Below are 27,744 nucleotides of genomic sequence, written 5' to 3'. Positions count from 1 at the left end.
CTAGAATATTTTCAGATATTTTGCATCTATAGTAGACGTAATAGAGGTTTTACAGTCTGGCTGAGCTGTCAGCTACTAACAAACTTTTTCCTTCTGATAAAGTCTAACGTTTGTCCCATTACTTTTCAAAACTCACAATCTCTCATACAATGCACCTTTAAAGTATGAATTGAATCAACATATTTAGAATACATCTGTAGAATATGTGGGGGAAATATATTATGTAGGGTTACAACATTAGAAATAGGGCAGGTAATCCATCTCTCCTAAGAGTAACCCCTTTCAAAAATACCCAGCTCTAAAACTAATTTCAGAATAGTCAAATTGTAGAACAATTTGGTCTACAATTTGAAGTTGTTCTAATTAGCTACTGACGAAAGGTTGTTTTTATCCAGTGGTTGGAGAGCTTGAACTAGATATGAGAAAGTAAGACAAATCTGAGAAAAACAGGCTGAAGCAGGCATGGGAAATTTGTTTGGGCGAGGCAGAGCCTTAGGTGAGGCACAGAGCCTTCATTCCCTATGGAATGTGGAAATCAGGTAAAATATTATACCTGCCCGTAAGCATTGTAATGATTAATAAAAAAATTTGATTGGACTATCTCAAGAAAGAAGTGGATACATATCTAAAATATTAGCACATTCCTGGTAATCTCTTGAGAATATGCAATAGTTATGATTCAAGGGGTGAGAATGGAGAAGGCAACCAGAAACTCTTAACACCCATTTTAAGCTAGAGAAGGGCTGAAAGTTTTGGTCTTTTCTATATTGGGGTTAAGACACTTGTTGTAAATATAGTAATGTAGACCCCACTCCGCCCTGAGTCTTCCAAGAGTGGGCGGCATACAAGCTAAATAAACTAAACTCAATGCTGGGGTGATTTTTCCATCTGGGGTTTAAGAAACAAAACTGGTGTCTTAAATTGTTGCAAGATTAATGTTTGCAATTTCAAATGCAAATAATTTAAAACCTCTTACTTCTGAACATGAAAGTGAAATCATTTCAGCTTCATCCGTTCTAATTATATCTGAATATCACTGCCTAGATCTCTGTACCCCTCCTCAGGCAGAACAGAAAATCCTATTTTAGGATTTTGGTAAAAAAAAAGTTATCTGTATCCCTCCTGGCACCAAATGTTTTTAGTTTTGAAGAATACAAATGCATACTTATTTTAGTAAAAGCTGCATTCTTTAATGAATGTAACAATTTACATACATAACATTGCTTATTTATTGGTTTTCTCTCCATGATGCATCATACTTTAAAATTCTCTATATGATACAGTTTTTGAATTGAAGCACTTAGAACACACATATTTGGATACTTAAGCCTAACCTCCTCAAGCTATCCCAAATAGAGAATTGCCAAGAAGACCTCTGCAAATTAAAACTATTTACTGTAATAAGAATTTCACAAAGCACAAAACCTAATTGTCACTTCTATGGCAAAGTTGAGGCATTGTACTTATAAAGTAGCAACCTAACCAAATACATTTCAATTCTATGGCTGAAATTATTTGCTTACTGCATAAACAGAAAACTTCATAAATAGATGATTCAATTTTATTTGGGAATATTTTAGAATAGATAAATGTGGGAGATGGAAGATTTCAGTAACTGTTCCCCAAAATTAGTAAATATAATTTCAGGTGTTAACATTGCTTTTTCTGTTGACTAGAATAATAGGGATTTTATTTTAAAAAACACATATCACATTTCATGTTGTTGGAACTTTAATGCCCAGGGGAATACGGTGCATTAACAGATTTTGGATAAATGAACTGGAATATTTATTTTAAAAAATGCAAACGAACATCAGCGTTCATATTAACAAGTAACAAAATGCACTAGTGTCTGAACGAAGTTAATGGGATGCCAGCAAAATTTAGTTCAACCATACATTCAACTGTGCCTGAGTGTGTTCATACAAAACCACTACAACTAAAAAATTTCACCTGTGCAATACAGAGTTTCTCTGAAAGAATTTTTTCTACTTGTTTGACTGGACGAATAGGTTTTCCCAACTGGTATAGAAATCATCAGCCATGACTCGCCTCTAGATGAGGTTCAGAGCCATAACTTCAAAAATACACTTGCGTGCCATTCTAATCATGTTGGGATTAATGTTCACCCTGCTGTTTGACTATTTCTGGCAAAGACCATCATCTTTTATAGAAGTTTCAGAAATGCATCACCTGTAGTATTAAAATACTAGAATCACATATTACTTATTTACCCGTGTATTTGGTATACATTATGAAACTTCCAATAGATAAGTGGCCCATCAGAAAATAGTTTAAACAGCAGGGCTTAACCTCAGCAACCACTCTGACTGATATCTTTTCCTGAAGATTTGGTAATGTTCATTGTAGTGAATACCTGCAAGAGAATGAAACAGCAGAATGAGATTAAAATCCTAACAACAAAGCATATAAAAACTTTTCAATTATATATACAAATATATATATGAACAGCAACATGGATATCTTACTATCTTAATGTCTCCACTGATTCAATTTAACTAGAAGGAGGCTCTAAAAATGCTGAAATAAATATACAATGCCAGGTTTTACAGAGAAGACTTAAAGGTAACGGGTGGTTATGCATCTATATGTGGGAGAATGCCTATGCATGGAATGAATATTCGCTTGCTATCAATACAGGTAGTCTTCAAATTATAACAGCTTATTTGGCAACTGACTCATATTTATTATGGTTGCAGTGACCCAGGGTCATCTGGCTACTTTTGCAACCTTTTGACAAGCAAACTCAATGGAAAAGCTAGATTCACTTAACAATCATGTTACTAATTGAACTGCAGCAGCAATTCACTAACAACTGTGGCAAGAAGTTGTCGTTGTATAGGGCCTCAAGCCTACCACATATTCAGATTCTACTGTGTGAAACTGGGACGGGGGATTGTATGCAGCATGGGAGATATGTAGCCAAAATAACATTCCTTTTGGAAAGTCAAGGTTGCCTTGTCTCTGCATCTGGATGGGAGGAAACTTCCTTCGTGGCAATGACTGATTGGACCATGTGATGGACCTGTGGGTGTTGGGGAGGGTCTTGAACTTTCAACTGGGTGGGGAAAACCTGGAAGCTTTCAGATTTGGGTTTTCCCAGATGTGCCAACATGGCTCTTCTAATAAATTGGTGTTTTAAGGAATGTCTCTCCTTACTTTATTGAAGATGCTATTTGGAACCCTGACAGAAAGGTTGTAAAATGGGACAAAACTCACTTAACAGATGCCTCACTTAGCAACAGAAAGTTTGGACTCAGTTGTGGTTGTTAAGCTGAGGACTACCTGTATTAAACCGAGTTTCCTTTCCTTTCCTTAAAAAAACGACTCTTAAGATTAATGCACTATAGTATCTTGTCTCCTAATATAATGGCATGAGGGAAAGACGTTGGAAGAATGGGCAAAGATAGCTGCCAAGGATAGTCATGGAGGGAGCATAGGCCACAACTGGATAGTGGGCAGGGCAAAAGACAGTCCCTAGTTGTAAAGGAGATTGTGGGGGGAGGGTTGAACTTTCAAGATTTGCAAGATACTGTTAACACAGTTTTATAACGAAGTGGGATTAATTCATCTGATTGTGATTTCTATCTGGTTTACCCGACACCTAAACAGCAAGTAATTCAACCTGAAATGATTATTATTGTTTAGAAAACAGGATGTATATATGCAATATCTTTTAAGCAATATTTAAAAAACACTGTAATTATTACCTCTGCACAAGTTGGATGTATGCCAATGGTTTCATCAAGTAATTCTTTTGTGATACCACATTTCATTGCTGCCCCAAAACCCTGGGTTATTTCCCCAGCATTAGGTCCAAGTACATGTAATCCAATTACACGGTACTATAATTAAGAGGTGTGACGTAGAGGAAGAAACAAGAATAGAGATCAGTTACTTCATATTTTTCTCCCTTTCTACTACTCCATTAAAGAATGATAATCAAATTGCATAAGTTAGCCCTTAAATCTTGCTGAAAATACAAACATTTAACTTTTCATCTACTTCCTAAAAAAAAAAAAGGAACACGTAAGATCAATTCCAAAGTAATAAAAGTCTACATAGATGTGTATATTAAGGTCTGCATAGATATGTATATTAACAGCTTTATATATATTATTTCAAAGTAATTAGATGGATTTGGATCAGGTATTAGAAAAAGAATGAAATTCTACATATGATATTACTAATAAAATATACATTGAAATTGACCAATGTCACGTTCTACTTGATGATCCTTTTCCCCAATGGAAAAACTGCTTCAGAATAATGGGAGGCAGCAACAATTAATTTAACAATCACTTCTACTAGATCTCAGAGCTTTGAAAGAACCCTTCTGTTTAAGGAAGGATTTTGTATCCAACCTATAGCAAATATTTCAGGGTTATTGTAAGTATCAGTAGAGCAATACACATAACGTTCATTTCTGAAAATATGAACATAAAAAAATATTTTAGAGCAAAATACATACATCGTTAAGTTTATTGCAGATAACTTTTGCATAACAGGTATTGTTGTCTCTATTTGGTATTGTCCATTCAAGTGGCCAGAAGTAAGTGTGATATACCTGAAGAAAAACAAATTTCAGCTGTTATATAGTGGTTTTTTTTTAAATCTTATGTGTATGACATCATGGGCATTTGCTGACTATAGCTAGAGGTCTGCATGGCAGAAGTCTAAACTATGAAATGAAAGCATGAAGCCTTCTGCCTGTATTTTATGAAAACAATGAGTACGGTGGTCTCATTCTGGAAAAAAAACTCCATTATTTTGGATACTTTGGTTTTTCAGTAGATTACAATGTCTTCCTGATATGGTCTTGTTTCTCTACCTTGTTTCTCTCATCACATCTTTAAAGAACAACAGAGTTGGAAGGGACCCTGGAATTGTTCTAGTCCAACACTCTGCTCAAGCAGGACACCCTATACTATTTCAGACAAATCTCTGTCCAATCTCTTCTCAAAAACTTCCAGTGATGAAGTACACACCAGCTCTGAAGGCCAGCTGTTCCACTGGTGAATTATTCTAACTGCCAGGAAATTTCTCCTAATTTTTAGATTGATTCTCTCCTTGATTAGTTTTCAGTTGTCATATTTTCTTGCTGAATGACACTGGGATCCAATACAGCTAGTTGTTAATGACAACCACAATTGGGAATGGAATATTGGTGGTTGAATGAAATAGTTGTTAGGCAAGATGCCCATGTAACTGCTTCACTCAGTAACTGCAATCCTGGCTCTCCCATTTGTAGTCATTAAGTGGATGGAGCAAAAGAGCTACCAGGTGAAGGAGGGCAGGCAGTTCCCCTACATGCAAGGAAAGGAACTCTTGCAGCAGGTCGCAGAAATAAACCATGGATCATCAGGTTTTCAAGACTGTTTAAATGATAACTGAATTATTAGTTGGTATGGATAACCTTTTGCAGACCCTGGTAATGAGTTAGCTTTGATAAAGGTATCTAGGAAAAACAAATTCCCCTGTGAATTCCATTGCTGGATTTTGTTGATCCAAGAAGCAATCAAACTGGAAATTATTGGCCCAAAACACTTTACTGTAGGAGCATTGAATCAAAAGGACATGGAATGCTATTTTTTTTTAGGCAATGAGGAAAAAAACCCAACTAACTTTATAACTGAGCACCAATCATATGGTTTACAGTTATAACATTGGTTTTTTGAATTTGCCTGATAACAATGGACATATTGGTATATTGCTTCATTTTGGAAACTTATTTGTGTTGAATATTAAAATAATTTTGATTGATTGAAAATGCCCAGTACGTAATGCAGATTCAAAAAATTAGCTTGTGTAAAATTCTTTCAGTGATTGTTTGAAATTGCATGAGCACTAAAAAATGTCACTTATCACCATTTTTTCATATTTATGACTGTTGCAGCATCCCATAGTCACGCAATCAAAATTCAGATGCTTGACAATGACATGTATTTATGACAGTTACAATGTTCCAGCCTCTTGTGATCACCTGTTGCAATCTTCTGGTAAGCAAAGTCAATGGGGAAACCTGATTCACTTAACAACTGTATTTCTAACATATCTGCAGGTATTAACTTGACAACTGTGACAAGACAGTCATAAAATGGGACAAAACTCACGTATGAACTGTCTTGCTTAGCAACAGAAATTTTGGGCTGAATTGTGATCATAAGTCGAGAATTACCTGTATATTTCCCTCATGGTAGAACTTATATCACATTATATTACAACAGCATACATTACCACAGATCATACAGTTTTACACTCACTAATTAAAAAGTATGGGTTACATCACTGGCTATGTATTATACAGGTTTTTTTAATGTGATGTTTTTCAAATAAAAAAGTTTCAAGTGTACCTCTATATTTTCTTGTCCACATAGTTCAATAGCTTTTTCTTCTGGGAAGCCACAACAACCATATTCCAGAGGTGTAAACACTGTAGTTGGCACATTAACATAATCACACTAAAAGTGGAAGCATAAAATAGGACTCAAAACATGTAACAACAAGAGTAAAGAAGCCAACAATTGTATTCCCCACTAAATACTTCAAGACCAAATGGACAGAGAGTGGTCTACTCTGTAGTTTTTTTTTTTTTTTAAAGCAATTTTCAGCCCTTTTAGGGACATTAGGTAAAGAGTATGCATACATATTTAAACTTTATGGAAGAGAAAAAGTTGATATATTAGGGTCTAAGCTTATTTTTTCCTTGTTTAGCAGTGATGCTACATCAGACAGAAGTTTTTTTCAAGCTCCTGAATATAAGATTGCCAGCCTTTTGTCTAAACTTAAAAGTGTTTCTCTACTATGACTAAGAATATACATTTACCTTTACAGAACTTCCTCCAAAAAGTCTGCGAGCTAATAGCTTGCCTGCCTGTATGGCAACTGGTGTAAGTTCCAGCTTTCCTTCCAAAATATCCCCAATCGCATAGACATAAGGTACATTGGTTTGTTCTTCATCATTCACAGGTATTTTCCCATTACTTGTTAGGAAAGAAAAAGATAACTGAAAATCACAGCTCTCTCTTTCACACAGACAAAATTTATCTAAAGATTTATGCTTAATGTGTTCATCAAGCAGATAATAAAATGTTCCCAAAGTAAATAATTTCAGAGTTCGTCTACAACAAATTGAAAACTAATTCAAGGTAGTGGGATCTTCCATTTCTTTTAATACTCATCTAAAACCAGCAAAATAAAAAATATGAAAAATCTCAAAATTGAAAACAGTTGTGCATTTTCATTACTGGCAATAAAAACTGCAATCATTCAATCATAATCTGAACTAAAACTAATTACAATCACAATGTTTAAGATTCAGTAGTTAACCTTATATTTCAGGACTTCTAAGTATGCATGTGAAAGGTATTCTCTTTATTTTTTTAATAGAATTTGAAACATATGAATAGCTTTTCAGGAAGTGAAACAGTTCAAATACTTACTTTTCATTTATTTTCACACCAATTTTATCCAAGCCAATAGTCCTGGTGCAAGCATCACGGCCAACAGCTATCAAAACCTAAATAAAATGAATCGTGTTTGAAATGTAGTGTGGCAGTCCTATATAAGAATTGTTTTCACACTCAGAAGAAGTTATGGTTAAAAACACAATAGATTTTGCTACAAAACAAATTCAAAAGTGTTAGCATAATTCATTTCTTTAATATTATTAATAGATAGATGTTAGCAATTAAATCAAAGGGAGCAATCCAATAAGAAAAGTTCAACGCAAAAGATGTTGCTAAACTCTAGATTTACCAACCATATGCAGAAAAATGCAAAAGTGTCTTACAGTGTTATATTCTCCTTCAATCACTTGTGATCCTTCAGTGGATTTTGCAATTACTTTGAGTTTTCCGGGCATGCCATCCTCCAGCTTTATAATCTGCATGGAAGAACAACAAACAAAAAACTTACAGCATACTGTATTGCTATAGTCTTTATTCTGATTTGTATATTAGCCATTCCAAATTAAATAATTGTTTATGTTTATGCTTATATCACCCAATCCTGGAAAAAAGAAAAAAAAATCTTACACTGAAGAATACTTGCCTCAATAGGAACAAACTTTCTGATGAATTTTACTCCATGTGTTTCCATGTAGGCACCTGCTTTTTCTGCCATTTCTTGATCAAAGCCACGAAGAAGAATTGAGCGCACCATAACAGTGACATCCAAACCAAGGCTAGCAAGAAATCCTGCACATTCCAAAGCTACATAAGAGGCTCCCACAACTAGAGTCCTTCCAGGGCAATAGGGGAGGGAGAAGAGGTCATCGCTGAAAAGAAGAAATATTAGTGTAACTTATTAAAAAAGTAAACATTCTGTCCAACAAACCAAAAAAAGGTTTCATTTCAACTAACCTCGTGATACAATATTCTTTATCTCCTGGGATACCCAAATATCGCGGTCGTTCTCCAGTAGCAATAACAAACGTCTGTGCTGTATAAAAAGTTTCTTGTCCTTTTCTGTTGACTGCCTAGTAAAATAAATCTCAGCATCACATCTACTATCCTTTTAAACATGAAATATTTTCCAAAAGCTATTTCCAGCAGCATATATTTATTACATTTTACTCCTAAAACATTTTTATGCAGGGCATGAAATATTCAAAGGTTACTGTATTTTGAGCTTAAGATGATCGTTTTCTTTTGTTCTGACTTACATACTTACAAACTATCCTACTTTGGATCATAATGCGAAGACCTAGCTCTCAGAAAAAGATTTAATGCTAGGAAAGGTAAAGTAAAGTAAAGGGACAAACAGAAGCAAGATTGCAGATCTCAGTTCCTGTGGCAATGAATGCACAGTTGGAAAACCTGAAACAGTACATTAAGATCAGATTGGCAATCTATGTGGTTGCTAGGAGTCCACAGTGACTTGATAGCACACAATCAACCAATCAATCTTATGTGGATGACATAGCAAAAACTGTTGTTGTTTTATTTTTGATGAGATTTGCAGGAAGGTACTAATGTCAGACCTGCCATAGTCTGATCCCTTAGGGAAGAAAAACCCTTGACTGAATTTGGTGGAAGTGAAAGGAACTTTTACTAAGAGATGCTGGTTGCAGTAAAGTCAAGCGGAATCTGAGTTTCCCATGCAACAATACAAAACTTCAGTCCCATCCCTCCACCCATGAAAAGTCCAAACCTAGCCAATACTGGGAAGTTTTGCGAATGCTGAGGTGTTTGGGTTGGTTACTTTCCACACTCAGGGCAAATGGCCTTGAAGATGCATTGGCACCAACCAGTTCCACATTGATCTGCTTTTCTTCAGCTTTCATCTCCCTTCCCAAATTCCCACACAAAAATGCGTACAGGTTTATTGCCCATTTTTCCCCTCCACCTCTTCCCCCATGTCCTTTGACAGCAGAATGCAAGTGTGGCAGCAAGCCAAAGATGATGAACCTGACACATAAAATATACACACAAATTCTCTATACACCTGTAGCTAACAACTAAATAAGTACATTGTTGATGTTGCTATGTTGTCCATATATGGATGTAAATCCTTCATTGAGAATTAAATATTGCTTCAATGGTTTCGGACAGGGATTTAAAAATATTTAAATTTAAATTTAAAATTTTTAAAAAGTCACTTTCTTAACCAAGTTTTCTGTAAGCAGGAGACAGGCACCGTACTTATTTTTGTTACTCTTGAACAAAAAAGACTGGCATTAGGTATTTGTTTTAACTACTTAACATGGGACATTTGAGAAGTTTAGAGTTTAATTCCAATATGAATTATGTTACGATGAAATATTTTGAATAGTGCTGATTGATTTTAAACTTGGAATATTTTTTTAATGTATAGAACCCTCTTGTTTATAGAGGAAAAAGGATAGACATTGCAAACAAATAAGAGAATCAATACAGAAATTATTAATTTTATTATCCTAATTTTAAAAACATGCATTGGAAAAATCAACATTTTCTTACTAATAGGAAGGTAGTATTAATCTCTCTATTCATATGCATTCAAAACATTTTTATCTAATTGCATGCAATCATATTGAGAACAAATGGGTTACAAGCTTATTCTAATTACAGTTGGTTTTTGTTATCATAAGTACTCATTCTTTATTGAAACAATGGGTAAAATGGACTTAGTCCAAGATCAGTTTTAATAGAATAGATCACAACCTTCATTTCAAATTTAAATGTCCTTTTTCATTTTGTTACTTTCAAGTGCATAGAAAGCCTCTTTGAATTCTCACTAGTTTACATTACTTGTATATGGAGCTTCACCACTCTAACTTATTTTAAGTAATAAAAAACAGAATGTAACATTAACATGCAAAGCACAGCAACATAATCAGATACTTGAATTTTTAAAAACTGATCTTTACTTCAATAATATTAATAACCAAATGCAGTTTCAATTTAATACAGCAGTCGGAAACACATCTCATTCAAATGCACATAATAAAATCAGCAATGAAAGTTGCATAATGTAATATCAATTTGCAAATAAATTAATATAAACGGTAGATATAAAAATCTTAAAGCTATTTTCCTTTTAGCAAAGCTCCAGTTAAAATTTTATACTATTCTCTGCGAGTTCCTCCAAAACTGATTATAATATGCTCATATATCTTATTGGTTACTAATAGATTCAATGTCTTTTGAGTGTTTCAAATTTAAGATAATGTAGTCTGCAACTGCAAGCAAGTTTAGCAAATTTCAAGCTTTTTCTGACCCATATTCACTTTGACCCACTTAACTGACTTTTTACTCTAGTATTAACATAAGGTTGTACCAAAACCCAGACTCCATAAGCCAATTTCAATGTTTCATGATTTTTGGTTTTCAAAGAAAATATTACTGTTCTTAAGAATATTCAAATATCATGCATCAAATGAATATGTTTAGAAGCAACCAGTCAAAACATGTAATGTAATTTATGTGATAAATTATTTATGGGGCCTGACTTCTGGTACACTCTGTAGATTCAGCCGATTTGGAAAGATGAACACTTATGTAAATTTCTGCAAGTACCTTGATTTTATGTGATCCAATAAATTCCCCATACGCATTGAGGTATGTCACAGTCTTCTCACGTAAAGCCACCCGATATCCCCAATTCAAAGACCCTATGTAATTTTGAATTCCTTCAACCATGGTTTCCCAATTGTGTTTAACTGAAAAAAGATAAAGAATCACAGGTAAAACAGTATGCAAACAGATTAATTCATATAATTTATAGTGAGCTTGTAGAAGTACAGTGCAATATTCAATTGGAAAATATTTAAAATCCAAATGCTTCAGAAATAAGAAATCAAGCATATCATATTGAATACACAAACAACTATATGTATGTCTCTCTCACACACACTAGTCCTCTCTATATGACCAGTCACTTATTGGGTCCTTATAATCCAGATTTGAAGTAACAATGGCTGGACCCACCTTCTGTGGTCAAATGATAGGACTACCTACATTCATGGATAGTATACCTTTTGAAAAACGTGGCAAAGAAAACTTCAGGGACTAGTCCAGGCAGTCTTTAATAAATAGATACTATTGAATGGGAAAAACTACAAATATACATACATACATATGAACGATAAAGAATATTCATTGTTCTTTAAGAGGCAAAGTACAGAACAAGTCTATTCAGACCAGATTGCCAAATTTGAGAATATTCAATGAAGAGACAAACTTAGTTTTACATAAGTTGCACAGATTTTACATCCTAGAATCACCATGAGTTCTTATCTTTCCAGATAAATACATTCACAAACCTTGTTGATCATATTCCCAGCCAAACTTTCTTGAATCTTGCAGTGCCTGACCTAATAAAGCTGCTTGATGCATCAACTTTTTAGGAATACAGCCAACATTTACGCAAGTACCACCAAGACCTGAAATGGAAGGTGCAATTTTAATTGTTTTGTTTAATATTACAAGTATTTAAGAAACTTTATCATTAATGCTTAGCCATGTTTATGTATCATAGTTGCATTTTTAACATTATCACGTTAAAAGAGGAAAGTCATTTCTAATTATATTTTTCTTTTTCTTTACTATATTATTTTTTTCTACACCTATTTTCTCTCTTTATAATTACTGTATTTTTTGGACTATAAGATGCACCGATGTATAAGATGCAGCAAGATTTTGAAGAGGTAAGTAAGAAAAAAGTTTTTGGCCTCCCCGGCTGCCAGGAGCACTATGCAGGCTTCAGCAGGGCTGAGGGAAGGCAAAAACACTAGTTTTTGCAGAAAATGGGCCGTTTTTCGCACAAACAGGGACATTTTTGCCTTCACCCCACCCTGCTGAAGCCTGCATAGTGCTTCTGGGAAAGGCAAAAACGCATCCATTTTTGTAAAAAAACAGCTCATTTTTCACAAAACTGGGATGCGGGGGCGGGGCTTCGGGAGGCCAAAAATGGCTGCATTCGGTGTGTAAGATGCACCAACATTTCCACACTTTTTAAAGGGGGGGTGCATCTTATACTCCGAAAAATATGGTAGGTAAAAATAACCCCAAAGACCAAGTTTGACTATGGGTCCAGAAGTTGTAAGTATGAACTGCGATCACAGTAACTATGGATAGACCACAACATTAGTAGTTTTATGGCTGTACAAATATTGCTTTATTTTTCCCCAGTAAGATTAGAACCTAACTCTCAACAAATAAGATCTATGAGGTCAACAGTTTATTGTATGAGTTCCATGATGATACTAAAATGTTGAATGAGTAAGCCAATAGTAATATTTTTCTAGTACAATATTTAAATATAATATTTAAAAATAACTTTTAATATACTTATAGGGGAATGAAAAATAGTGGTTATCTTAGGTCCCTGGAGGATCTAGGCAATACAATCTTTTGGTGGAATGTTATTCCAAAGGGCAGGAACCATGAAAAATTATTACTTATCATAACACTACACATTGTATACATTATTATCATTATCAATTATTTATTTAACTATATCTATTGTCACTAAATTTCACTAAGTTTAACTAGTTTTAAATTATACTCTTCCATCTATCAACCTGTATCTTTCCAGTAGCAAAACAGTCTCATATCTTCTGTCATTTGTGGTGTCAGTCATCTAATCATCTCCTTAATCAACTTTTTATGGACTCCTTTTAGCAACTCCTTGCTTATAAAATCTCTCATGTAATTTCGATGCCCTTCTTCTGTTTCCTTAATCAGCTTATCTTTAATGGATATGAATATTGAATGGTACCCATGAAAGGAAGATTAGAAATCCTTTTGGATTATATATAAAGGTTAATAAAAAAGAACTAAGTTAGATGCAATTAAAAGTTTTGATTATTAGGGGGAAAATCTTATGATACAGGATATAGTCAAATAAAGGAGGGATAATGATAACAATGTATATATAGGTATAGGTACAACATAAGGAAACTGGATGTAAATTGTAAACAGTGATTTGGAAAGGAGGATTAGAAAATTTTGTTATTAAATATTATCAATGTTATTATTAGCTAGAATAGGACATAAGGATTCAGTGTTAATGGAAGATTTTAGAAATATGTGGTTATTTATTAAATCTTGGTGTATTTTATGATGAAGGACGTTTAAACAATTATAGTCAAATGAAAATGGAGGTATGATGATGGTAACATGTATAAATATTTGAGTTAAAATACTTGAGTTAATATGAATTATATTTGTTGACTGTGGAAGAGATGCATGAAAGTCTTTTTGTAACCAACTAATACACTTTCTATAGTATGTAAAGAAGGATGTGTTGTGTTTGTTTTGAAAATAAAAAAAAATATTTTTTAAAAAAGATGGTCCCTATTTTTCTACTTGCATTTTTTACATGCTTTTAAACTGCTAGGTTGGCAGAAGCTGGGACAAGTAATGGGAGCTCACATTAGACACAGTAGTTTTGCTGAATTATTTAGAATAAAGAGAAACAGAAATGGCAGCAAATTAAGCAATGTGGCATTAATAAAGTTAATGTAAGCATGAAACATACCCCATGTTGTACCCAATGGTGTTGGCACAACATAGTCTAAAACCATGACCTTCTTCCCTAAGGTGGCAGCTTCCTGAAAAGAAAAAAAACAATAGATAATCAGAATAGATTATGATTTAAACTATAGAATTTAAGAGTTACAACATGTAACTATAATCTCTAATTAAAATAAAATGCCAAATGTTTGCTTCCACAAGTCAATTTAGCATGTATCAGATTTATTCAAAAGGATGATAAATAGAATTAAACATGATTTCACAAAAACAGAAGTGGAATATAAATACAGAAAGAAGTTAAGCTTCCTTACATTATTAACCTTGAATTATTACATCTAGTAAAAACTAATTCTGGAGATTTCCCCTTCTCTATAAACACCTGCAAGTTACACACTTGTGTATATGGATATGGATATGTTAAGCATATATCTAAGGAGCTTACAAAGTAATAGATAATCTAAAACAATTAAAATTAAGAGGGATTAAATAAATGTTTAAAAATCATTAATTCAATTAGGTACATATAGGGATGTTTGTCATGATCATCTCCTTTTTTGCAGTATACTTTCAGGCAGATACCTTTCTTGTTGGGAACAGAACATTCTGGGAAACTCCAGAACATTCTGGGAAACTCCAGAACATTCTGGGAAACTCCAGAACATTCTGGAGTGGTCCTCAGGGTTTTGTTGTGGGGGAGTGAATCTTCTGCAAGTGGTTTGGGTAGCTAGAACATTGTAAACAGCTTTCAGGTTTGAGGGTTAATTTCTGGAAAACTGCTGGATCATCTCTAGAATGGCTGGAACAGTATCCTCAGAATAATAAGATTTTGAACATATACTTCTTAACTTTAAAGATTTTTAATCTTTGTTTAATGCCTCTTAATTTTAATTGTTTTTATTAACTTTTTATCACTTTGCCAGCCACCTAGTTGCATATAACAAATCTATTTATGAAATTAATTTATCCTCAACTTTATATATAAAACTTTCTCTCACATATAATGCATAAGAAAATGTATAGACATTTTTCATCCTGTTTCAAGCAAAAAGGAAAAATGGACATAAGACAATGGTGAGGAAAAGAGATAACATTAATTAGCATTACAAAAGGATTAAAATAACTAGGAATTAGGAAAAGGTCTATCACTCCCAAATGGCTGGTGAAGCTAATTTTCTATGGTATTCTAGGCAACTATGATGCTTTTTGCCATGCAGAGCGCCACTCACTGGCATTTTGAAGGTGCCAAGCCGCAGGAGCCGGGCAGCGGCAAACAGGCGCTCACACAGCTTGGAGATACCCCATGGTCAGTGAATGGTGCTCTACACGGCTGGAAAGGGGGTTTGCCGGGTGGCTGCTCATAAGCATGGTCACTTCATGGCTGTTGTGTTGTGCTGATGCAACAGCGCAACACAGCCATTCACCCATGTGGCTGTGCCGGCTCTTTGGGAGCCTGCTCGCAAGAGAGCAGCCCCCTGGCAACCCCAAAACAATAAGCCCTCCCCTCATAATAAGGCCCAAGCCATATTTTGTGTGTAAAAAGAAAATAAGACCATGTCTTATTTTCGGGGAAACATGGTAGCACCACACTACTTGGGGTTTGGGAGGGAGTTTGCAACATACAGGTCTATAACTGTAAATTGTTAAAATTTTCATGATGGATGGGACTAAGGAAAATTATAGTTCAATATGGAAATCACCAGGCCAAAAAAGGCCAATACATGAGTATCTGTATCCACTTGCAGTAAAAGCAGATGTGTAGTGAATAAGGTACATGTTTCATAGTATTGGTCAAATTTATGTGTAGAACTCTACATAGGATTCTAGCTTCCTTCTATCTCCCCAAGATCTTCTTTAACACTATGATGTAAGCAAATTGGTTTGCCTATTGGTTCAACATCACTATGAAATACTGATAAGTCTGTCTGTCTGTCTGTCTGTCTGCCTGCCTATCTATCTATCAATCATAACCAGTAGGATGAATCTGAATTTAAAAAAATTAAAACATAGAAGAAACATTGAGTACATACCTTTGAACAAGCAAGTCCACCAGAACCACCACCAATAATAATTAAGTCATAATCATATGATTCCATCTCTTCACCCTTTCTATCCCCTAAAAGCTTCTGCAATGTACCATCATGGTAAGCCTGCAATAAAAACGTAGCTTATTAAAAAAGGATGAATATTTTATTAGTTTTCTTAATCTTCAAATGCATAACTCTTAGATTATAACTAATGGGTTTCTTCCTTTTGGGGCTCGCTGTTTGATCCCATGAAGATTTCTGGAAATGAAAGGGACTTTTATAATTTCCCATTCTGAAGTCAGATGATCCTTTGGAAAAGTGAAGGCGGGTCTTAGTAGAAAAAGGAACCTGAACATTGCCTTAATTCCCTTTATATTCATATAAATTCTACTTCTATGAACAGAAGGACACTAGATAAAACTTGATGCTGATCCTCAAAGTTTGTTTAGCTAACAGAATGCAACTAACGAGGTCAGCAACCATACTGAATATCAGTGCTTTCTTGAGCTGTAAAAGTTAATAAAAACTACTACTGGAAAATTCATTTTAAAGCAATTAATGTAATCTATAGCTTTAGAGAATAACAATACAAAAAGATATTAGGAAAAGCAAATACTACATACTCAAGCTACAAAGAAAAAAAAAGATATGATGTATGTACACAATTTATATAAGTGAGCGGACTATTCTTTACAATAATTCATTTCAGTAATTTGTGAAAGTAATCTACTGAGGAACTGCTTAAAAATGTGAGTTATTTTCATATATAACAGAAGGAAGTTGAAAATTACTTGAAAAGTTTGATCACATCCACCAATATGGTTTCCATTTATAAACACATTGGGGACAGTCCTTTGGCTCGTCAGTTCTAGTAGTACTTCCTGGATAATAGGTCCATCATCTAGAATTAATAAAAGCGAAAATATTATTTATAATAGTAAAGTTCATTGATTTGCTATGAAGCATAAAGAGCACTATACAGCCTGTTAAGATCCATTCAAGTAGTAAGGCATCTCAAATTAAAATATCGATGTATATTACAAAACAAGACTTGAAAGAATTAATAAAAATATTTATTCACTAACTGAAGACAAATTAAAAACTGGTTAATCTAAAGTTGAAATATGTTTTTAAAATCTGCCAATAAAAAAGTATTTCAGACTTGTAAATTTCTGTGGAGATGTTCAGTCATCCTGGTCATAGTTGTCTCAAAGGTACTTTTTAAAAAAGCAACTGGACTTTTCTCCCTCTTTAGATGTTTAACTTCTCATCCAACAGGCTTCATTGGTTCTGACAGGATGGTAGGAAGTTGGAATGATTAGTTCTAGCTAGTCCTGTCAGAATTAATCCTTTCATTGCCCCACCATGCTGCCAGGACTGAAGAAATTTCTCGGAAAAGAAGCAAAACATCTTCTACAGGGAAAAAGTCTAATTGCATTTTGAAAAACAGCTTTGAGACTTCAGACTTGTACCATTTGCTGTAAATCTAAAAAAAACAAACATTTTTATTCTTGTTCTCACACAGTTTAGTCATAAAAGAGGCAGACAATTAAATCTTTCTCTAATTTTGCTTCATATATTATAGTTATTATGAACAATAGCTAAAAAGCACAAGAAGCTTCATTCTGATTTCCCACACAATGTTAAAAGATTAGTATATCAATTCCATCCTTGATACTGTAACTGTCAAACTCTCCAGATTTTTTAAACACAGTTTTAGAACTTTGTAATTAAAAAAAAAGGGGGGGGGGGGACTAGAATAAAATCATCACTCATTTTTACTTTACAGTTCCTAGAAAATACAAATAGCAAGGAGTTATATGTACTTATATGAAGTGTGCCTTTAAATAAAACTAACTTTCTGAACTTGCTTTCAAAAAACAGAGTTATGTCTAGTAACCCAAAAGATTAAAAACCTTTAAGCCCCAGTTTCAAACTGGCTTGATAAAATGAAAGCAGATATAATTAATCAGATTTATTAAGGTTCAGAAAAGGCAAAGCACAATTCATATAAAACAAAATATCTCAAAATCTTTACCAAATCTTCAACTAAATATCTAAGATAGGTGGAAAAGAAAGATTCAGACCTTTCTACAAGTTTTCTTCTGAGTTAAACATTACATTTAGTCAGCTCTCTATATAAGAATTCAGGCAGAATTAGTTTCTTAAAAAGTATTTTCTTGCACTGTAAATTTATTAGGAATGAATAATTCCTATTTAATATTCCATCTCCAGATTTATATAGTAAAGTTGTGTGTAGGAGTGAGTTCTACAACATACTGGTTTGGGTCAATACAATTAGAATCAATCACTTTTGGGCTGCTAACTAAAACACAAATAAGCTAACAGATAAAAATCTGTTTTGCAGAATTCAAAATCTAGGAATGCAGACATGCAGTTTAAAGGCTTTCGGTACAGCCTCCAACTTAGTTACCACATCCGGCATTTATACAGAAGACAAGAACTTGCTTATCCCATCTGGGTTTCTCAATTATTATGTACAGTAACACCCAAGACTTAAACAGATACCACCAAACAAAAGATGAAGTGCTAAAGTGAAATACCATAAATATATTGCAACATAGGACAGAAATTTTATTTTATAAAGAAAGCATTTCCTCAAAGCATTGGGTATTTTTCAGTTAAGTCCTTATGGCAAGTGCTTTATTTTATTTTAGACTGAAAATATATATCGGGAGAACTGTAAGTCAAACTGCAGTACAGTATATTTATACAATAAAATAGCAGAGTTGGAAGGGACCTTGGAGGTCTTCTAGTCCAACCCCCTGGCTAGACAGGAAACCCTATACCATCTCAGACAAATGGCTATCCAACATCTTCTTAAAGACTTCCAGTGTTGGGGCATTCACCACTTCTGGAGGCAAGCTGTTCCACTGATTAATTGTTCTGTCAGGAAATTTCTCCTCAGTTCTAAGTTGCTTCTCTCCTTGATTAGTTTCCACCCATTGCTTCCTGTTCTACCCTCAGGTGCCTTGGAGAATAGTTTTGACTCCCTCTTCTTTGTGGCAACCCCTGAGATATTGGAACACTGCTATTATGTCTCCCCTAGTCCTTCTTTCTAGAGGAGACATGATAGCAGTGTTCCAATATCTCAGGGGTTGCCACAAAGAAGAAGGAGTCAAACTATTTTCCAAGGCACCTGAGGGTAGAACAAGAAGCAATGGGTGGAAACTATTTGACAATCATTTTTAGATAATTTTTTATTCTTTTCTTTTTGGGAGAAAAATATGATAAAAATAATTTGTTATATTGGGTACTATATAACATGAAAAAACCAAATCAAAATATTCAGTTTAGTTTGAATATATGATACAATAATAAAGATAATTTACCTGCTATCTGCAAATTGGTTTTTATTCTGATAGCTCTAAAAACAAACCTAATCTAAGCATTTTGAGTAACCTACTCAACATAGTAAAATTTACAAAAAACATGCCAGATATGTGCTAAAAATCATAATTCTCATCAAATTCTTATCAGTAGTATCCAGTCTCCGTTTCTTAGAAGAACAAGCAGGGAACCTGATAGGTACAAAATAACTGTTCACAGGTACCATTTGGGGGGTGGGGAGTGGGACTCTAGTTGAGGTTGTATTTTAACAAGTTATCAAACAACATACACTTTTTTTTGGGGGGGGGGACTGTATAACTATCTCCATGCCATGGAAATGTACTGTATATACTCGAGTATAAGCCTAGTTTTTCAGCCCACTTTTTGGGCTGAAAAAAGCCGCCTCGGCTTATACTCGAGTCAGTGAAAAATTTGCCCGAAATGGAGGAGAAAAAGGGGCGGGGCCATGCCGCTGGGTGACACTCGTGAATGGCCCAGTGCCCCTGTGAGTTTCCCCTCCCTCTGTGTCAGTTTGCCGCGCAGCGCGCACCGCACCATCCCCCCTCCTCACGTTCTAATGTAATGCAGGGCTGTCTTACGATTCCCCTTCCTCCCCCTCCTGCCGCTCTGCAACGATGTCCCACCTCCTCCTTGTTATGGCAAGCAGCCACATAGCGATGTCCCACCTCCTCTGGTACAGTGATCCAATGATAGGAATCACTGTGCCGTGTGTCATAGGAGGCGGGACATCGCTCCCGCGGCTGCACGGGACATCATCATCACAGCGGGACATCAGCATCATGAGGTGAGTGAAGTATTTCATTGAATACACCGCTAGTTTACTGTTTTTCTTTGAAATAAATATTCAAAAACATTATTGGTATCTATTTTTATTTTTGAAATTTACCGGTAGCTGCTGCATTTCCCACCCTAGGCTTATACTCGAGTCAATAACTTTTCCAGTTTTTTGTGGTAAAATTAGGTGCCTCGGCTTATATTCGGGTCGGCCTATACTCGAGTATATACGGTAAATGCATCTCCCTTCTTGACCACATCACAAATGACACCATTCGACAACATTTTGGTGTGGCACCAATTACAGAGAAGATGAGAGAAGGCCAGCTCTGCTGATATGGACATGTCCTGAGAGGGCACCTTCCACCGTTGCCAAGACTGCCTACCAAATAGAAGTCAATGGCCAGTGATCTTGACGGTGCCCAAAACAGAGATGACAAGACATAATCAACAAAGATATGCAAGCTATGGGCCTGCGGCCTGGAGATGCAGCTAACCGTGCAAAGTGGTGTTCAATGATCTGAAAAGCGGCCCTGCATGTGCGAGAATATGCTAGGAAGAAGGAGGAACTGTATAATTCCAGAGATGAAACAAATTCACAAAAAGCTTCAATTTTAAGAGCCATTTGTTCAAAACAAAATCTTGAAAAGTTGTGGCATTTTATTACACGTTCTAGTTGGAGGAAGTTCGAATTGTATATAGAGATTAATATTATCCTTACCAATCTTGTCAAGCTCCAGAGCACTATATTCCACTCCTAGAGTATGAAAGAGATCTTTCACCTGTAAAAAATAAATTTTGATAAGGAAATAGGAAAAGACATAAAACTAGAATTTATGCTCCTCTTGAACAATGCTGCTCTTTAGATTAAAGAAGCATTTAAAATAAACAAGTAAGTAATGGCAGGCTACATTATTTCTTAAAATATACTGTACACAGGTATGCCAGTTTTGGCATATATCTTTTGTATATATATATTTTGTACACAAAATCATTAGTTTTTTAAAAAAATATGCAAACCATTTAAAAGTCTGGGGGAAATGCTCACTTAAATAAGGAACCAAAGCATTTGGAAACCCATGCAACAAAGCACCTTTTATTTGCAAGTACAACTACAGTGATTACTGGGCTCCTTACCAGAAGAATGAAGAAGAGCCCGGAGAGTCACAAGGTTACAGGTTATACACCTTCTAGAAATGATACATAAGACTTACAAAAGCAGAGAAACAAAACCTTTATTACAGGAATCTGATAACAATATGGGAGGATCTTACTATGAGATAACTCAGTTCTTCTGGTCTTCAAAGAAAACTCCAAATCCACCCTTTTTACTGATACTAGCACTTTTCTAAGATAAACAATGTCTTTTTTTGTACCCATAAAATACTGTTTGTCCCCTACAGCATTTTAATCTAAGGCCACATTCCAAGAGTAATATTCTGCTACATCATCTCCCAGTCATCTATATACTACTAAAACTCTCGTCTGTTTGTGATCTTCAATTAGTCTAACTTGTGCATCACAGCACAACCATTTTTGAGTGAAGGTATCTAAAATCTGCTAACTCAAAGAGCTTATATACAAAATCATGAACCCATTACTCCATTGTAATTGAAATTTCAAGGATCATCACACCAAGTGCATTTCCAAAGTTGTGGCCAGTACAGCAACATCACAGCTGTGTTCACATGATTGTGATTTCCAGCACTCTGTGCCAGTTTCCCATAAGCAAAATCAATGAAAAAGAGGACTAAGGATAGAAACTACTATGCAGGAAGGAGAATGGCATGTTCACCATGTGCGGCTTTCTAGAGGAGAGAAGAGGATTTGAAGGGAAAAGAATATTGTGGATGTTCTAGCTCTGGGCGGTTGCCACTAAGTTCTAATTAAAGCCTTTGGTTAATTCTAAAATGAAATCATAATTACTTTACACATAGCAACACCTTATTAAAAACACTACACACTCGAATATTAGCAAAAACAAAACAATTCTAGATAAAAAGATAGTTAATCTCAGAATGATAGAGCAATTTGGCCATAAAACTATTTACTATAGTCCATCTTCCTCTTGAGTCAGGAGGGAAGTGAAACTGAAGTTCTTGTATGATATAGCTGAATGTCACTTGCTTCATTATCTGAAGCAATCAATTTCTCAAAGAAATTAATGCTTCTTTATCTTGCATGTGTCTCATATAAAGGAGCTGACTGGTTTACAAGAATATTTTTGCATGTCGCCTTTTGTCTGATGAATCCAAAATTCAATAAAGTTCTGCAAATGTTTCTAATTTAAAGACATAATTGTTTTAAGTTTTTAAAAAAAGTTTCCATTGTTTCAATTTGTAAAAATACCTTAATGGTAAACTATATTATAAACCTATGATGTCAATGAAGTACAGAATTGCTTTTACATCTATGAAGTCCTTGGGATGCAACCAACAATTTTTAAAAGTTATGATGGCACTGAATAAGGCTGATTTATGATTTGTCATAAGCAATGCTGTGGCCGTTGCAGCACCAAAGCAATCATATGATCACGATTCAGGCACTTGGAAACCAGCTCACAATTACAACAATTGCAGTTGCATGAACACCGTTTGTGACCTTCCCTGCTGGCTTTCCATAAGCAAAGTCATTGGGGAAGCTGGCGGAAGATCAAAAGTTATTTCCACTGCTTTTTCATCTGCCTGCCCACCACTGTCCATGTTCTGCAGTGCCTGCCTGCCCATAGCTCTTCTTCACCAGTCTACCTGTCTGAGAATCTCACCTCTTCCCACATTACAATCATATGTGGTCCTCACTTAACAACCTGCATGGTCCTGAGGTTACAATAGCAACTGGGACTGCCATCACTAAGTGATGAAGTCATGTGGCATCATGCAGTTCAGGTACCAATTGCTGTGGTAGCTCAAGGGCTAACTGTAGGCAGCAATTTGATACTTGAAAATACTGAAAGCTTTGAGAGATGCCCATTTTATTATGAATGCAGAAAATTATATTTGCCATTTAAACTACTGGACATAACTTTTATTGAATACAAGCACAACCGTTCAGTAATTTAACATAAAGAAAATGAGAACACAACTCCTTATTTTAAAAAAGTCTTTTAAAATAGGAATAAAAGTGTTATAATGTACCACATTTTTCAGAGTATAAGACCCACCTTTTTCTTTCAAAAAAGAGACTGAAAATCTGGGTGCGTCTTATATACTGAATACAACATTTTTTTTTGTCTCCCGAATCCCTGCCCCCTTCACCAAAATAGCCATGCATAGCCTTTAGGAGGCTTTCAGAGTGCTCTTGCGGGCTGTGGAGGGCAGAAATGAGCGACAAAAGGGGCATTTTTTGCTCAATTCCCCCCCCAGCCCCCAGGAGCATTCTACAAGCTTCCTAAAGGCTATTCATGCCCTTTTTTTGAAAAACAAAAACAAAACAGGGCCATTTTCGAGGTCTGCAGAGTGCAAAAACTTTTTTTTTAAAATTTTCCTCTTCAAAATCTTGGTGCATCTTATACTCCAGTGCATCCGAAAAATATGGGTATTCTGAATGTATGGAATGAGAATAAATTAATTGATGCTTAGTGTTTATGTAATGAACCTTATTTATCACCTCCATTTTAAGAGTGCCAACTACTGTATAAAATGTTTTTGCTAACTTATTTAACAGTTCTTAAACTTACATCCTTATAATAGCAGTTCTTTAAATTTAATTGCTAATATGACTTTTATCTGTCTTACACAGGTACTCTCTGGATAATGTCCAAGGTCTAATGTGTAATAGCAATTCCTTCTGCTAATATGACCAGGAGTTTTAACTGCTTTTTTGAGGGGTGGGGTAGAGAGTAGAATCCAATTGGTTTTGTGTAGTTTAAAGAATAATTTAAAATAATTTAACTTTTTAAACCTTTTATTTAAAGGTGGTTCCAAGTCGTTTTGCCCAACGAGGAAGCACTGGGAATTGGCACAGGTCATAAATTGTACAACTATCTGAATTCTATTTGACTTCCACAAAAGCCTGAGAAAAAAATTCAACTGCTTTGAGCACTGGACTAAGCTCATATACTGGTATGCAAAAATTCCAAAGTACTAATTCATAATAATTTTTGAAGCATGCATAGCCCTAAAGGTCAGTTATAATTCAAACTGCTTATTTCTTCAGACGACTTAAGGTGATAGCAAATATATGAAGCTTACCCACAAACGACAGCACAACCTAGCCAACCAGCTGATATTCAGCAGTAACAACAGCAATAAATAAAGATCTATAACAAATTAATCCCTAAATTATTTCACTTAAAATATGTTATGGTACCCAAAGCAGTATTTTCTTAGAAGTAGCAGCATGCTAATTCAAAAACTGCCTTAGAATTCATATGGTAATTTGAAAGTTGATTGTAAATTACTTTGGTGGGAATAGTTAAGATGGACAACTCAGAATAATCTAGAAAAGCTTGCAATATACAGTGGCCCCGAGTTTAGCAGCCAACATAGATACATACAGAGATACGGGAGAAGCATTTCAATATAATTTAAGTACAACCATTTTTCTATTATTATCCAGTGCTGCATATACAGAATTGTACCGTAATCATTCATGACCATATGTATTTTTGAAGATTTGTTATAAATACCTCTTCTACTGGATTATGAAAAATATGACCATAACAAAAATAGAACTATAAAAGCAGCTAGACTTTCTTAAGTAGATTTGGAAATAAGTATTTCTGAATTTAACACAGGCCTAGCTATTCAGGACATTCAACTGATTTTATTTCAAACCTTCACGAACATTTGTAAGTTAATAACATAACCCTATATTTTTGTTAGTACTAGGCCAAATAAACATTTTGAATTGATTCTTAATCCAACCAAGCCACCAGAAAGAAACCTCACTTTAAAGGATTTTTTAAATGTCATTATTAAATGAATAAGGAAGATACAGTGGATAATCTTTTTAACTGCATGTAAGTAAGATTCAGTGGAATCCTATCTAGGAAGGAATTCATACTGTCAATATTAGCAAAAAAGTTTGCATCTCACTATGCATATCCTGAAATCTTTTAGTATAAAGTTCCTCCCAAAGTTATTTCACAACAATGAGATTAACTGTGTTTAGTTGTTTTAATTTGTACTTATTTATATTTTGATCTGGTTCCACCAGTAGTTTTAATGTAGCCATTCAGAAGTGAATCATGAAAAACTCTGTGGCCTTTTGATTTATTAATACTTTCTTAAACCTAATATTTTTCTTATTCAGTATAGTTTCTTCCCTATATTGCCTTTTGAGTTTCCATTTCTATAATCTACAGTATTTTTCCCTGTATAATTTCATTCTCTTTATTCAGCTATTTTCTACTTCTTTAGAGATAATGCAGGATTAATATATGCTGATATTAATATATGTGAATAATGCTTATTCACATTAGGTCCTGTCAAGTATATCATGATGGTTTTTAATTACCACAGAGGTGAATTTCCACCATGACTCATTATATTAATGTCTTCCTAGGCCCACAACAGAGTGCAGCATCATATTAGCGAGAGTTGTACAAGACAAGCTGTTGTACAAGGTGTATTATTCAATAATAAGCTGCTTCTTCATAATTTCCAGCATTTCTTTTATATAGAGTATTAGTTTACAAATTAGTCATAATTAAAACCTGCAACAAACAATTACTAAATTAATGGAATCATATACATTTGTTAGTAATTAAAACTCCAAGCAATAGGTCAGAATAACATCGGAGAAGGAATTCAACATTTCATTTCATCAATTTGTTTCTCTGGAATCTGTTTAATCGTATACTTATTTGTTTAAATTAAGAACATTTACATTAACTACAGTCACAATCGATTTTATTTCCATGAAGAAAATTTCTTTCCCAACAATTTGAATGTGGGAGTTCAGAAATGATACACTAAAGGAAAAGAAATAAATCACCTTTTACAAACAAAAGCAAATATACATGTTCCAGGATATTATTGCAGGATCCAATCTGGGTCGGTCACCGGGATCAATGGTTTAGATTCCTGAGCTTCTCTCTCATCAGAATGATCGAAAGACTAAACCTCTGGTTTTGGTAACCGACCCAGATTGGATCCTATCATATTTTAAACCACACTTAATTAACATTATTTTAATTTCCAACATGCAAGTATTGCACTTTCTCTCCTCTGAATATTTTAAATGCTTCTGAACACCTTAACATATGGCAAATAAGCTATGTAAATACAAGTGGAATTTCATGTATGAGCACACATTTGCCCAACTGTCAAATGACACATTTTACGTCCTCTCAATGAAATTTATTTCCAAAGAACGTGCAGCACAACATTCTTTAATAAAGGACTCGGAAATCCTGGCACTGTGAATCCACCTGGGATTTCCAATGGAGGTTGATGATGAACTAGCTCTTTAGACAAAACTTGGTAAAGCAAAGGGGATCTGGGCTTTTCCAATTTGGTCTCCAAAAATTACCCGTGTTGGCTCCTGGCACTGCCTGGACAAGTCCCTATAGGGCAGTGGTTCCCAACATGAGGCCTCCACTTGATTAGAGTTCACTTTTTGAGTAAAGTAAGAATTATATGTCAAAGGGGGGCATCAGGATTTGAGAGATGCTTAGTTGGGGTATGGCCAAAAAAAGGTTGGGGACCACTGCTATAGGGGTTTGGGATTTTTTGGGGGGCAAAACGTCAAAAGTGGTTTGTCACTGCCTTCATCTGAGAGCGTTGGCCACCATATTTCAAGTATTACAAAGCCCATGCTGTTTGGCTCTGAAAAAGGATTGGCCCAAGGCCTTATTGTCTAAAAAGGGAACCAGAATTCATGTCCCCTTGGTCTCTTGCCTGGTTCCTGCAATCTCGACACAAAAGTTTACATTGCCCAATTGTTACTTCGGAGGCTTGACTGAGAGAGTTAACCCGGACGCCCTATTATGTCACTCCCGGACGGCCGAACAAGCCTGCTGGCGCGAAAGCATTGGAAACTAAAGTGAGGAGGGCCTAGCCTGCGCCATATGTATACCCCATATTCCTCCAGATAGCGGAAGAGATAGCACAACGCCCTCCGGGGGAGAAGAAATAGCTAGAAGAAACGAGAAACGGCAACGGAAGAGACCGTGTGTGAGAGAGAATGTGTGTGTGTGTATGTGGGGGGGGGGCTTAATACAAAGGAAGCCCCGAACGACCTGACACCAGCAGAAACCTAAACGGCGGGCTCAGGCGGCAAGACGGGCCCGGCAGGACCGTTGCCACGGCAACCCCTGCTTCCTCTCTCCCCCCCCCCCCACTCACCTTCCTGCAGAAGGGGCAGTAACTCTTGCTGAAGATCATAACCCAGTTCGTGCTGATCAGGCTGCGGACGCGGAGCTTCACCGCATCCAGGTCTGTGACACGGACCTGACCAGGAGGCGGCATGGCGGGGGGTGGGGAGGGCTCGTTTAACACACACCACACCACCACCACGGAGGCCGAAGAAGTAGCGCAGACTTGCCCGGCAGGATCTCAACTATGCGGTCACCTCCGTCTCAAGGCGCTCCGTTTTAACTCTCGTGCATGCGCGGCCCCCTAACTCCGCCTCCTTCCTGTCCAATGAGA

General features: G+C 35.4%; 1 protein-coding gene across 1 annotated transcript; it reads right to left on the bottom strand.

Annotated features, from left to right (window-relative positions):
* Positions 1–1,211: 1,211 nt before the first annotated feature.
* Positions 1,212–27,744, bottom strand: TXNRD3 (thioredoxin reductase 3). Its single transcript, XM_032209476.1, has 16 exons — positions 27,442–27,744; positions 20,874–20,934; positions 16,798–16,907; positions 16,010–16,129; positions 13,987–14,059; positions 11,768–11,887; positions 11,022–11,164; positions 8,385–8,500; positions 8,074–8,299; positions 7,814–7,906; positions 7,464–7,540; positions 6,848–7,004; positions 6,375–6,482; positions 4,493–4,588; positions 3,732–3,866; positions 1,212–2,377 (listed from the first exon to the last, which is right to left on the bottom strand). Exons 1-16 carry the CDS (start codon positions 27,562–27,564, stop codon positions 2,315–2,317), a joined length of 1,821 nt encoding a protein of 606 aa, XP_032065367.1. The 5' UTR covers positions 27,565–27,744; the 3' UTR covers positions 1,212–2,314.

The sequence above is a fragment of the Thamnophis elegans genome, chromosome 2 (genome assembly GCF_009769535.1).
Source record: "Thamnophis elegans isolate rThaEle1 chromosome 2, rThaEle1.pri, whole genome shotgun sequence".
NCBI classification, from domain to species: Eukaryota; Metazoa; Chordata; class Lepidosauria; order Squamata; family Colubridae; genus Thamnophis; species Thamnophis elegans.
This window is presented reverse-complemented; position numbering and strand designations above follow the sequence as displayed.